The 14,664-nt window shown below is 42.2% G+C and overlaps 1 protein-coding gene across 2 annotated transcripts in view; it reads left to right on the forward strand.

Moving 5' to 3' along the window:
- Positions 1–13,476, forward strand: part of spg11 (SPG11 vesicle trafficking associated, spatacsin) — a 56,680-nt gene extending 43,204 nt beyond the window's left edge. For both annotated transcript variants that reach the window (XM_063197107.1, XM_063197108.1), the window contains exons 37-41: positions 958–1,126; positions 1,721–1,797; positions 9,568–9,723; positions 11,858–12,009; positions 13,060–13,476. In XM_063197107.1, the coding sequence (XP_063053177.1) occupies positions 958–1,126; positions 1,721–1,797; positions 9,568–9,723; positions 11,858–12,009; positions 13,060–13,237 (732 nt within the window). In that variant the 3' untranslated portion in view covers positions 13,238–13,476. The remainder of the gene's footprint in view (positions 1–957; positions 1,127–1,720; positions 1,798–9,567; positions 9,724–11,857; positions 12,010–13,059) is intronic.
- The last annotated feature ends 1,188 nt before the right edge of the window (positions 13,477–14,664 follow it).

Genomic DNA, 14,664 nt, shown 5'->3' on the forward strand with positions numbered 1-14,664 from the left:
TGTTCTGTCCTGAATAAAGATATAAAAGCCCAAAAGCATATTTTAAACTAGAAATGCACTCAGAGAGTGCAGACCTCAGCTAAGGAAGCTGTGCACAGCCGGGGGTGTTTACAAACCTGCAATTTATGTATGCGCAACTGAAGTTAACAGTGGCACATTGCTCCAGGGACTATAAACAATACCCTGTTATAACTACTGTATATAAATCACTTAAAGCAACAGGTAAATGTGATGTAATGTAATGGATACAGCATTTAAATGTTCTGTCAAGTCAAGTCAGCTTTTATTGTCACTTTTTTCATATGCACAAGTCATACAAGTAAAATGAAATTTTCTCAATTTTAGGGATACATCTATTAGCACTAATACATGCAATGTTAATGCCTGCATAAGTAACTTGTAAGGCATGTATTAAGCAAACGCTAAGGCCTACTAGGTCCTTACTAAGGTTAAATTGGTAATAAATCCCTTATTGAGCATGAACAAGACATTTGCGAATACATGCCTAATAAATGTTTGATTTTGCTTTGTTCATGCCTTACAAGTTACTTATACAGGCACATTGTGTGTATTAGTGCTAATAGATGTATCCCTAAAATAAAGTGTTACCAAATGGGTATATATATATATTCCATATTATTATCCAATTTGCCTTGTTACCTTCCTATTATTTAATGTTGCTTCTATTACCTTGTGTTTGACAATGTTGTCAGTGTTGCAACTGTACACTGCACCTTGAGGTCTTTTTGCTACTTTTTAATGCATTGTCCTCTTCTTTAGTCTTTGTAGGACAAAGCTATCAGTGTTGCAACTGTACACTGTGCCTTACCCTCTTCTTGTTTAAATTGCTCCTTGTAAGTCACTGTGAACAAAGGCGTCTGCTAAATACAAATGTAATGTAATGTAATATATATATATATGTAATCTGTAAATAACATAATGTCTTCAACTCGGCAGAACACGGGGCTGAAGATGGCTCTCCTGGACTATCTGAAGCGCTGCCTGCCGTGCGACAGCGAGAAGCACAACATGGTGGCACTGTGCTTCCGCATGTCCCGCGAGATCGGAGAGAACCACGAGGGGGCGGCGCGCGCTCAGCTTAAACTCATCGAGGCTCAGCCCTGGGGTGAGTGAAGCGATCGCTACCACTGACTTGTATAGTATAACTATTACTATACAAGTCAGTGATCGCTACTAACAACTCATGTCTGGCTATCCTCATTCATTCAGGTCACCTCTGTCAGAGGCATTAAGTTGCGAGCCACTTGGTTACGGTTGGAGCGTGACAGCCATTGCTCAATGATTAGAGCGCTGGCCTTTAGATCAAAAGGTTCTAGGTTCAAATCCCACCCTTACGAGCACCTTGATCCCTGACTGAAGCACCCTTGAGCAAGGCACCTAACCCCACATTGCTCCAGGGACTGTAACCAATACCTTGTACGTAAATCACTGTAAGCCACTTTGGATAAAAAGCGTCAGCTAAGTGTAATGTAATGAGGATTAATTTCAATTCATGAGCAATTTTTCACTGACTAGCCTCGAAGTCAAATAAAAGATGTTATTTTATTGGATCATATCATGTATATATTCCTGTCAATATTTTGTATGGAAGACACAAAAATCACATTTTAGGATAATCGAGCAGCCCTACTGTATTTTGTTCTCAGACTCACAAATAAACACTGTTAACTTACTAACCAAGACCCTGGTTCCTGTGCAGTTGTCACAGCTGAACTGAAGAGTGCCCTGATGAAGGTCCAGACTCTCTTCAAAGATGCTGCAGAGAGCCTCTTCAAGGTAGGTTACGGTTTAAGTGTACAGCAACATAATCTACTTGTAAACTTGAAATACAATCTACAGTTTCAGAATCAAGTCCCGTTGGAGTGCTTCCTGGAATGGCTACTTTTTAATGAAGATGGTGCTCTTTGGTGACAGGCTTGGTTTACTTAAAAGAGCTGAGGAATACCAAGGCACTCATCTTCTTTGTAATTAAACACTTCCTGACGAAGGCTTCATGCCGAAACGCGTCGAAGTGTTTTAATCATGTTATGCCCAACAAAATAAAGGCATTTTAATTACAAAGAAGATGAGTGCCTTGGTATTCCTCAACTCTTTTAAGAGAATCTACAGTTTATTCGGAAGAGCACTTAAGGGGAAGCCATTGAAACACATGTATTTTAAGCAGACCCTGTCTGGGTAATCTGCCATACAGCTGAAAGGAAAGTAAAGGTTTTGGGAGCATCAACCAGTGTTGTGGACCTTTACTTTCCTTGCAGTTGTCTTATATTTGGTCCAGCACCTGTGCTATTGATGTGCGCGCATTCTCTAACTTTTTTAATCTGGCATACAAGGTAGGCCGACAGTCACAAGACGTCATGCTAGCTTTTTTGTAGTTTCTTAGAGACTGTACCACAATTTTGGGGGAAGCCTTTTGTGATCCCAGTCCAGCCCTGCATATAAGCTACTATGTCTGCAACTCCACAAGGAAAAACCTTTGACCAGTAAGGCACAATGGAAAAATGGATAGTGTCTGACTTCTGTGTTCTGTGGGCTTGTAACTACCACCACTTCTAGTTCTGCCTAGATCTCTCTCTGAAGATCTCTATGGGAGACAATTCTGTTTACAACCTGTAGGGCAACTGAAGATGGGAACTACTTTGTATTCAGAGGCGTTATTAGGGGCTGAAAAGTGGGACTGAAATCCCAGGGCCCCATGTATTTAAGTAAGGGGCCAAGCAGAAGTCTGGAATTTAATTGTTTTTATTTAATTGGCACCCATGAGAGCTTAGCATAGCAATGTTAAAAGCTTCCATGCAGAACTTATATTACAGTATATGCTTCTTGTTACCAAAATGGTAATGACCATATCTTAATCTGGGATGTCAGGGTACTGCTATTATGTAGTACTTAAGCTATCTGCACTAAAAATACAATTGACACATGAGCGTGAAGAGCCCAAGTACAAACACCGCGCCCCCTGGCATATCTCCTTTGAGAGCGTATGCACCAGAAAAGCAAGGGGTTTGTATTGGGGCCCAACTACTGACCGTGGACCGCATGTACAAGAGATTCTATTGTTCCCGTCATGACTATGTGTGTGTGGGCACTACATAATGGTAGTATTATTATTTTCCTCTCTCCTCCCCCCTCTTCATTGCTTTATAGTACATCACAACTGAAAAAGTCCATGTTGTACCTATTTAACCCATTGATGCCTAAAGCACCTGCAAAATACGCCTGCTAAATGCCTAAGCCCTTGTTGGGAAAGTTGCCCTCAGCCTATAAAAACCTAAATATCTCAGCCTCTGATGCACATAAAAACATGAAATAAGTTGCATTTAAACCCCAACACAAGACCCTCATCTCGCATTAGAATGTGTTCATTCAGCTGTAACATACATGTTTGTATTCAAAAAGCTAAAATCTTAAGAGCCTGGGTGCAGCGTATATGTGTTACCAGGCACCAAAGGTCAAACAACATATACGAGTCATCAGGCGAAAATGGGTTAAAGCAATGTACATGTAAATGACACCCAGAAGACCTAGTATGGTTGGAAGTGGTAGCCAGGTTAGCTCATGCACCTGTCCCATATAGCCCATACAGTCCCATATAGCCCAGCCAATAGTAAATAATTACTACCGGTTTATTATATGGTGTGACGTCATCAGTCCAATGCTCCATTCATTTCAATGGGGCTCCCCAACATTCGCACGTCTGATATTTGAGATAACGGACGGGTTGGTCTATATCAGACCGCTGTCAATGGCAACAAGACTTTTCACTGCTAAAGCGAATGTTTCATATCACTCCGCAGGGGGTCCGGTCTTTTGTCACTCTAATCAGCTGCTGTGATAGACAACACCTGTTGTCTAGGCTACCTGTTGCCTAGCGGTGTTCCACAACGGCACTGTTTTGTTTTGCGCAGCAACAATCTTTTGACATGAAAAATTATAATAAACTTAATAGTGTAGTCATAAATGGAGGTTCCGTGACCAACCTCTGGCAACAATGTTTTGATGATTGATTTGACCTCTATGGACCCTTTAGAAAAGATTTAGCCCCCATGTCCCTCGCAAAAATCCCGGGCTTTTTTGCAAGAGAGCCAAATTCAAAATGGCGTCCAGCGGCATCTCTAAAAAATAACTTTTGATCTGGATGACCTAGAATCATGTATGAAGGCACTTTTTCATACAAGCCAACCATGAGGATTCCAAATCTGACATCATTTTGGTTATAAAACTTTGTTTTGACAGCGAAATTCAAGATGGCCGCCATCTAGAACCGTTATTTTCGACCTTTTAGGCCGTCATCGCCCAAAATTATCATATTTGGACTGGGAACCTCCCAATTTGTGTGACTCCATTTCTCATGTAAAGATATTGAGCGAATATCTGATCTACAAGCCCAGAATTCCTCACATTGTGGGGCGTAGTGGGCTTGTAGATGGGCTATTTTAACAATGTGTCTTTTTTGTAGGCTATTATTTGACAATTTGGCAGGTATTTTAGCATTGTTTGATGATTACTTTGGATGCAGTGATGGTCTTTTACTTTGAGAGTCCTTACATTATGACCCCACCCCCCAAATCAGGGGGTCTTGACCCACAGGTTGAGAACCACTCACGTTTCACATTTTCCAAGCATTCTTGCACAGAGAAGCCCGTTGAGGAACTCGAGGCAAGAGCTGCTGAAATTGAAGAAGTGCGCTCACAGCAGTGATCAACTTGGTTGAAGACAGTCAGTTTGTGAAGCTCCCCCAGCTGCAAGAACACTGTGTTGTTGAGGAATGTGTGGTCTTATTCAACCCCAATGGCACATACAGGAAGACGCAGAAGAGCAAGCTCATCTCGAAGATCTCCCTCCACCCTGTTTTGATTTAAGAATCCTATCTTGCTCTAATTCAGCCGTTCTCAAACTTTTCCCATCATTTGCCCCTCAGAGGGTCTGGATGCCTCCGTGGCCCCTCCCCCTTTTTGTGGGGTAAAAATCACTTCTGGCTGGCACTTTCATAGTTATGTCTGACCTGAGGTAAATTAGTAAATAAATGGTTTCTAAGCAAAAGCAGTACTTGCGCAAACTGATTTTGCGATTGCTGCGCAGAATTAAAGGAAAGGTGAGATAAAACAAAGAGGGACTGCAGTCGAATGCAGTGTAGATGTGTGTTCATTTCCTATTCTATTCAAATCAATGACAATGAATAATATAATGTTGGTGAGGGGGGCTTGTTCAAACATATTGGCTTATTGGCCATATAGGAAATCTTTTTTTGGGGGGGGGGTGGCAGATGTCACACTGTGATGCCTCCGCGCCCCCCCAGGAAGGCTTGCGCCCCACTTTGAGAAACTCTGCTCTAATTGACATAGGCATGATCTGGAGGATGGGAACTCCATCAGCAGAAGATTGGCAGGCACAGGACGGCACCCGTTACAAGTAGGTTGGGCTATGCCCAAAAGCTGTTATCCATCATCCTTGCCTTCTCATGCTCCCAGTATCATCGGTGCCAGTGATCCCTAGTACGATACACCATACTTAACAAAAGAAGACGAACGGGACCTGCGCATACATGGTAATGCACATACATACACATGAAATTGACAAGTTCCCATCTGCCAAGTCTTTCAAAATGTTATTGTGTAGTGTCAAAAACAAGAAAAAGACTACACCATTGAGCAGTCTGAAGCTCTTCACTGTTTATGATGGTCAATGACAGTCAGGTTGTAGTGGCCCTGTTGTTATTGATGCAGCTGATACCGATGTCTACGGCAGCTTCCTGGCATGCTAAGCATTAAGAGAAACGAAGAGACTGTCCTCTTCCATGACCTGCTGACAAGAGATGGCAGACTGCATTGTGCAGCTACACTATTTTACAGGCTGTGATGCCAACTTACCTGTAGGGTTCTATGAAAAAGGAAAATCATCAGTACATGATAAGGTGATAAAGAGCTCTGTGGCAAGGCAGCAACTCTCGGTTACTCTCTGTTCACAACAGCTGCTTGTGTTCACGATACAGATGATCTATGCAGACAAGAAAAGTAGCACCATGGCTGAAGCCTTCCAAGTCGAAGACCATGAAGAGAAAGTCTTTTATCTGTCTCCCTCCATATGCAGACAGCTTATGCCAACTCTGTCCCAACTACTTGCCGTATCTAGTGTGTCACCCCACACTAAAGAACCACCCATCGCCACTCAAACATGGTTGAGAGTATAGCGTATAGCTTCCCCGGGTCCTGTATTCCCCGGTCTTTGTATGGGACTGAGGAACTACCGACCCTTTTTCTCAAAAGGGTCCCATGTTCCCCGCATTGTATGGCCCAGGATGCTTCACATGCATATCTCTTGCACAAACGGTTGCGTCAAGTTTGCGAACAGTGGCAGCCTAACCCTAACCGTAACTCTAACAACAACCCTCGCTAGTCATGCGGCAGCAGTCTACTTGGAAGCAGCAGGAATAGAACCCCTTTTTGAAAAAAGGGTTCTAAGTTCCCCGGTGGCGGGGGGACATAGGACTCGGGGAACATAGCTCCCGGGCAACATAGGGGGACCCTGGAGCTCATACACTGTGATGATTTTCCTTTTTCATAGAACCTTGAGTTGGCATCATGGCATTGTGCAGCTACACTGTTTTACAGGCTGTCTGCCATCTCTTCTGTCAAAAGGTCACAGAAGAGGACCGTCTCTTTGTCTCTCTTAATGCTTAGCATGCCAGGAAGCTGCCGTAGACATCGGTATATCAGCTGCATCAATAACAACAGGGCCACTACAACCTGACTGTCATTGACCATCATTAACAGTGAAGAGCTTCAGACTGCTCAATGGTGCAGTCTTTTTCTTGTTTTTGACACTACACAATAACCTTTTGAAAGACTTGGCAGATGGGAACTTGTCAATTTCATGTGTATGTATGTGCATTACCATGTATGCGCAGGTCTCGTTCGTCTTCTTTTGTTAAGTATAGTGTATCGTAGGGATCATTGGCACCGATGATACTGGGAGCATGAGAAGGCAAGGATGATGCATGACAGCTTTTGGGCATAGCCCAACCTACTTGTATAGGGTGCCGTCCTGTGTCTGCCAATCTTCTGCTGATGGAGTTCCCATCCTCCAGATCAGGGGTTCCCAAACTTTTTTCCCTGCGCAGTGCGCACCCCCTTGTACATTTCAATGTGGTTCGCGCACCCCCTCAGCGAATATTTTGGTGTGCTGATGGCCACACAAGTATGGATTCACTGCTCATTCACTGCATATTAAGCACAGTCGTTTTTGGGGAATTCTCTTTTCCAATAGCCTTGGAATTAAACTACACTTCAGATGGACCCTTCCAGCATACAATGCACCATACAATTAAAAACTACTTAATGTTCATTAATACTGGATAAAAAACTACCATATCCTCCATTGCTCTATTCAGCTCGTGCACCCCCTTAAGGCAGGCCGCGCACCCCTAGGGGTGCACACACCCCAGTTTGGGAAACCCTGCTCCAGATCATGCCTATGCCAATTAGAGCAAGATAGGATTCTTAAATCAAAACAGGGTGGAGGGAGATCTTCGAGATGAGCTTGCTCTTCTGCGTCTTCCTGTATGTGCCATTGGGGTTGAATAAGACCACACATTCTTCAACAACACAGTGTTCTTGTCTTCAACCAAGTTGATCACTGCTGTGAGTGCACTTCTTCCATTTCAGCAGCTCTTGCCTCGAGTTCCTCAACGGGCTTCTCTGTGCAAGGATGCTTGGAAAATGTGAAACGTGAAGGGTTTTCTACTTGATAAGTGGTTCTCAACCTGTGGGTCAAGACCCCCTGATTTGGGGGGTGGGGTCATAATGTAAGGACTCTCAAAGTAAAAGACCATCACTGCATCCAAAGTAATCATCAAACAATGCTAAAATACCTGCCAAATTGTCAAATAATAGCCAATTAAAAAGACACATTGTTAAAATAGCCCATCTACAAGCCCACTACGCCTCCCAATGTGAGAAATTCTGGGCTTGTAGATCAGATATTCGCTCAATATCTTTACATGAGAAATGGAGTCACACAAATTGGGAGGTTCCCAGTCCAAATATGATAATTTTGGGCGATGACGGCCTAAAAAGGTCGAAAATAACGGTTCTAGATGGCGGCCATCTTGAATTTCGCTGTCAAAACGAAGTTTTATTACCAAAATGATGTCAGATTTGGAATCCTCATGGTTGACTCATATGAAAAAGTGCCTTCATACATGATTCTAGGTCATTCAGATCAAAAGTTATTTTTTAGAGATGCCACCGGACACCATTTTGAATTTGGCTCTCTAGCAAAAAAGCCCGGGATTTTTGCGAGGGACATGGGGGCTAAATCTTTTCTAAAGGGTCCATAGAGGTCAAATCAATCATCAAAACATTGTTGCCAGAGGTTGGTCACGGAACCTCCATTTATGACTACACTATAACATTAAATAAAGAAATGTCCCCGCCATGTGTGAATCATTTAAGTATATCCATATAATAAGTGGGTTAACGTTCGGCGAGTCAGTCGCTTTGTGGAATAGCAGCACTTCAGAGAGAACAAGACCCCTCCGCTCCGCGTCGGGGTCTAAAGATTCTCTCTGTCGTGCTGCTATTCCACAGTAGCGACCTTCTCGCCGAACGTTAACCCTTACATATTGTCTGTTTGGGAACCTGGGCTTTGCTAGCTTGTATACATTTGACATTCCTTATGGAATTTGTTCCAAAGGCACCTCATATCCAAGAATTCAAGAATATTAGTCATTTCCTGACTCTTAATCATGACGCTTGAGGTTGAGGTGCAGCATCAAGTTTTTGAGCACTCCTTTCAGCTTCCTTTTTTCTCCGTCTTCTTCCTTCATTGCTGACCTACTGTTCACTCAAACTAGGGAATACTTCTCTTTTCAAATTCAGAGCCAGGTTTGTTAGCTAGCAATGCCATATTATGTACAGAACACACACAGGATTTGACATTGAAACCTAGATCAGGGGTTCCCAACCTTTTCCTCTTGAAATTTTCACAAATATTCGGGGCTCACCTCACCTCACCCAATAAACAACTCAAATGAATCCACCAGAGCAAACCCAAAAGTATGTTTTTCATTTTTAGACATTTTTTTCAAGGCCCACTTGGAATACCCTCAGGGCCCACCAATAGGCCCAATCAGTGCTCTAGATCAGTGGTACCCAACCTATGGGTCGGGACCCAACTTATGGGTCGCCAAAGATCCACAGGGGGTCGCGGAGCCCTCTTGATTTTAATGGGTTTCATTTGAATATAGCCCATGTTGAATTATTGACAAAGCATTTAACTAATAAATGCAGAGAAGCAGCAAATTGTAAGTGCTACATTAAACATGTATTCTATATTTGACCAAAGACGAATTGAGGAATAAAATAATACATTAAAAAAATTACTTTTCCCAGGAAACATAGGGCATCTTGTGACTCCGTCTCGTGCGGGCGCTCGCACGGTTGGGTCACCAAAGCTTACAATAGTAAAAACATGGGTCCCTTAAGAAAAAGGTTGGGAACCACTGCTCTAGATAATGAAAAGTATATATTTTGTGTATGTTCCCGTCAGGACTCGTGTGTGCGCCAGGCGGTACGCTGTGTGAGGATGGCCAAACTGGTGACCCTGCAGCTGCACCTGCTCGGTCAGGGCCACAGCCAGCGCCTCGTTAACCTGCAGCCAGCAGAGCTGCACAACACCATCCTGGAGCTACCCCACTGCTACCAGGTAATGCAGTACATTGCATTACATTACATTACATTGCATAACATCACATTACATAATGCACCCACACCATCCTGGAGCTGCCCCACTGCTACCAGGTAATGCACCCACACCAATCCACTGCTACCAGGTAACGCACCCACACCAGTGGTGTAGTCTACTTTTTTATGGTGGGTATACTGTATATTTGAGCATTTTTTTAAGTGGGTATACTGTATATATTTGTGCTATTCAAAACAATGGATCAATCAATTTTAAGTGGGTATACTGAAATCACTGAAATTTAGAAGTGGGTGTACTCTGTATACCCGCGTTCTACGTAGACTACACCACTGACCCACACCATCCTGGCGACACAGTCCATCAAAGGTCTCCAAGGTCCAGTGGTATCAGGTCTCCAAACTTTCTGGGTATGAATGCTACCCAAAGGATGAGAGTCTTTACTGAGCTACTTGCTTTGTCAATAATTGTGTTTATTGAGAAATAAAGCTGTATTGAAACAAGAGAACAAGAAAAAAAAGTATTATGATTGAAACCTTACCGTATTCACCAAATATGTTAAATAAATATCACTTGAAATCACGCCACAAGCTCTGAAAGGGCTCCCTGTAACTCTGAGGTACTGGTAACACTTTAGAATAACAGGCAATATTGTACATATTACCTCGATGAAAGTTTTTGTACATGCCTTTGTGTTTTCACTTTAGAATAACAGGCGCAAAAAGTTTTGTAAATAGTTTGTAAATGCTTTGTAAATAGTTTGTAGACATTAAAAGATCATTTATTGATACTTTATGATTGCTTTGTAAGCAGCTTTATAAATAATTTATAATAGTTTTGACATATTATTCCTTAATCATTTACAATCATTTGTAAAAGTCTTGTTCATTATGAGTTCATTATTAACTAAGTGTTACTAATACTTTACAAGTGATTTATAGTCGCCTGTTATTCTAAAGTGTTACCCAGGTACTTTTTACGTGACCCCTGATGAACTAAACACAATCACAATATCAATACCTATATTGACTTGATAATTATCACAATTAGGACTGGACAGTATTACCTAAGATTTTCTTATTTCTAAATAGAACGTCTCTGGTATCACCTCAAATAGAGGTGAAATATAAATAGAAGTGAAATGGAAATAGAAATAGAAATGGTCTTTTGTTGACTGCATGGGCTGACGGTTGGTGGACACTCTAGTCTAGTATTAGTCATAATGAGACACTTCCTGGAATGACAATCCCACAAGGGAGGAGAGACAAATCCCCCTTCATGCAGTCTGCAGATAGGGGCATTAGAAGCCTCCGCATGTGTGAGGAGAGTAGAGTACTTTTATTAATCCCGAGGGAAATTAAGGTGTCTGACAGCATACACAGATGCATAGATACAAGACATAAACAAAGACCTAATACACATTATTGCACATTGCAATAAGCATATAGAGTAAAGCAAAAAGCCTTAAATCAGTTAACATACACCCACGCTCCCTCTCTTGCTCACACACACACACACACACACACACACACACACACACACACACACACACACACACACACACACACACACACACACACACACACACACACACACACACACACACACACACACACGCCTTGAGGACACATGACCTGTGCAAAATATAAAGATATCAAATGACCCATGACAAAATCTGTAGTGTTATTATTTTATATGTCTCCAATGTTTGGAACCAGGCGCGTCGCCAGACCTATTTTACAGGGGCACGAGCCTGGGTATTGATTTGGTGTGCCCCGGTATGAGTTTCACTAAAAAAACAATCTTGCTACCTTGGAATTTAGCTCAAGTTTAGCATACGGAGAAATCTACAGAATGCACACAAAATAGCGCACATGCACTACTTGCAATAATATATTTCATTTACAAGCTTTTTGAAATGAATGACTGCAAAAAAGTTATTGCTCACAAGCTTTGCACGCTCGCATTATCTGTCCGTGCCCTACTGTGCCCCTGTATAGCATTAGGTCAGCTGACGTCCCTGTTTGGAACTGCAGTTTGCAATTCCTATACAGAACCAAGAAGTGTTACATATTGAGTTTTACGAAATGATTATCTAATTAATTGATCTGTTTTTGTTTTGTTTTTTTCCCCTTAGGTGTTTGTCATCACCGATGCGTATGACTTCAGCCCGGACTGGGCCGAGGTGCTGTACCAGAAGGTCATCCTCAAAGGAGACTTCTTCTTCCTCGAGGAGTTCAAGCTGCACCGGCCACTGCCAGCCAGCCTGTTTGAGGAAATCTCTAAAAAGTATGTGTTGACATAATATTTTCGTTAACAAAGTGGTTCTTTAAAATGCAGTTAAAATGTATAGCGTGGTACATTTCAGCACAAAAGATGTTGTCCTTATGTGCTTAAATGTGAATTATGTTTGTGAATGAACGAATCTGGTCTTCCTGTCCCCACATATAATTCTGTAACATATGAGAAATTATTGATTATTGACTGGAAGATTATGGAGGGCTAAAACCAGGGGCGGATTAAGAAATTATGGGGGGTGCTGTTGGTGGGTAGACAATTTGTGTATGTTGTATTTTTTAGATGCAATTTCCTGCATTCTAATCAATTTCAGGGCAAGGAATGGCAAATCCCACCTGACTCACTCTGTCAAATTTGTGATGTTGAGATGATAAAATTATTGTCACATGTGATGCTATGCTGAGATTACTATCCATCAGACATTATGACTGAAAGCCCAAAAGCGCAACTTTAAATGCTGAATCCACCAAACAGTAGGTAGGCCTACACACTAGTCATTTTGTAGCAACCAGAATCAATGGTAGCAACTCAGGAACTCAAATAATTGGAAAGATACTTATTGCAAAGGTGGTTTTGAAGGCTGGATTGTGTCGTGGCCATGGGGCCAAGTTGGCCTGGCCTCTTGGGGCCTTGGCCCTTTGGCCCCCTTGGGCCCCCGGACCTGGCTTGGCCTAGGGACTATACCAGGCCATTGTACACTATATTGGCTGGCACCCGGTAGGCCCGTTCATTAATCCACCCCTGGCTAAGACAGGCTATGAATGAACTGAAAACGAATAAAGTCAGCAACACTGCTTGTCTTCTGTGAAAATGAATAGCAAGAGCCAAAACCTGATGAAGACCTGAGCATCGAAATGTTGCGCTCTTGCTATTAAATTTCACAGAAGACAAGCAGTGTTGCTTGTTGCTTTATTCATTTTTACCTGGATTATTGATTTTATGGTCCTGCACCTGACCCATCGGGTGGGATGTGCATACATCTACTCCTCTGAACATTGAACTGAAACGAAACATATATTTTATGTCGCTATCTCTGTCTAGGTTGACTCAGAACAAGCTGTCTAATGCCAGTCAAAACCTGAAGAAGCTTCTCCACCACTGTGAAGACATCTACACGCGCTACAAGCTGGCGTACGATCACAAGTTTTTCGACGTGGCCAACACGCTTCTACAGGACTCAAAAACCAGCAGCTATCTTAACGATAGACTAATCAGCTAATCATGTCTGCCAGAGCATACTCACAGATTTCCATTTCTTTTTTGTAATAATGTCATTTACACAACAATTTACAGTATGTAATAGTTTGAAGGAATGATGCTTGTTTTACGCTACGTGTAGGTAAGTGAGCAGTCATTGCACCATGTGCTCTACATGAAAATTAATGTGCCTTCCTAATTATACTGTAAGTATGCAAGTAGAGGTGATTTATTGTAATAAACAATTATGTTTACGAAAACTATGGCTAGTGTTTTGTTTATTTTCCTCTTGGAGTACTTAACATCTTTCGTTAGCAAGATGGTTGTGACTGTTTTGATATCTAATCATTAGACATGTTGCAATAATACTGCTTTGTCTTAAGGTGTATTTGATGTTTATACCTGAACACACAACTAGAGAAAGGGCAGGACGAAATTATTGGCAGAGGCTCAAGTTACTGTTCTAAAACAAAACCGTACATTAGATCATTTACAGTACACATCATCGCTGTATTTTCCACACAGAATACATTAATCTGAAACTAATCTTTAAATAATGAAATATACTCATAATGGCAGATTTGTATTCAGCATGTGGCTGCCCTCGTTTGACCTTGAGCGATTTCAGGAAATGGCAGCTAACAGTGAAATTGTCTTCAATTAAAAATAATGGATGATTCATGGACGAATCTGCGCTGATGAAGGCTCTAGCCGCCGAAACGTCTGCCTGTCCCTGCAATGTGTGAAGAAAAAGAAAAAGAAAGAAGAAAGAAGAAAAAACTGAGTGCAATGTATTCTCTTTATAACTCGATGACTTCAGAGACGCACCAACAAGACGGAAGAGCGCGGTGTGTGGAAGAGAAGTTACATAACCCCCCATACATAGGCGTACACAAACAGGGACATGGTGGTAATAAAGCACCTGCCCCTTTGCCTTACTGGACAAAAAATGCCCTTTTTGTAAGCTCTTCTTCAAAAGTATTTTGTCACAATGTACTGTGGCCCATGCTGACAAACTACAAATGCTTCACGATCAAAAGCATGTGAGAATAATGCCCCGATATAATGTACAGCCTCTATAATGGCCTAGTAAGGCGGCTGGAAATTACACGTGCCCCCGAAAATGTCTGTGCACGCTACTGTCCCCTTCTTTGTTTTTTCCCCATCTGGTACACCTGTGGAGAATATATACTGCACAATCAACCCAGAGACCCGAAATGGTCTTGAGTGGTTTGGTGGTGACATGGCAAAAAAACATCATGACAAAAGCGGGAGCCCTGTGAAAAGAGGAGGAGGAGAGGAGGAGGAAGAGGAGAGGAGGAGGAAGAGGAGAGGAGGGGGCTGGCATCTATCAGTGGCTTGCCCAGAAGAGAAGAGAAAAGAGGGAGAGAGAGATATGATGATGAGAGAGAGGGGGGGGGTGCAAAGCAGGCAGTAGAAAGAAAGGAA

This window comes from Engraulis encrasicolus, chromosome 4 (genome assembly GCF_034702125.1).
Source record: "Engraulis encrasicolus isolate BLACKSEA-1 chromosome 4, IST_EnEncr_1.0, whole genome shotgun sequence".
Taxonomy (NCBI): Eukaryota; Metazoa; Chordata; class Actinopteri; order Clupeiformes; family Engraulidae; genus Engraulis; species Engraulis encrasicolus.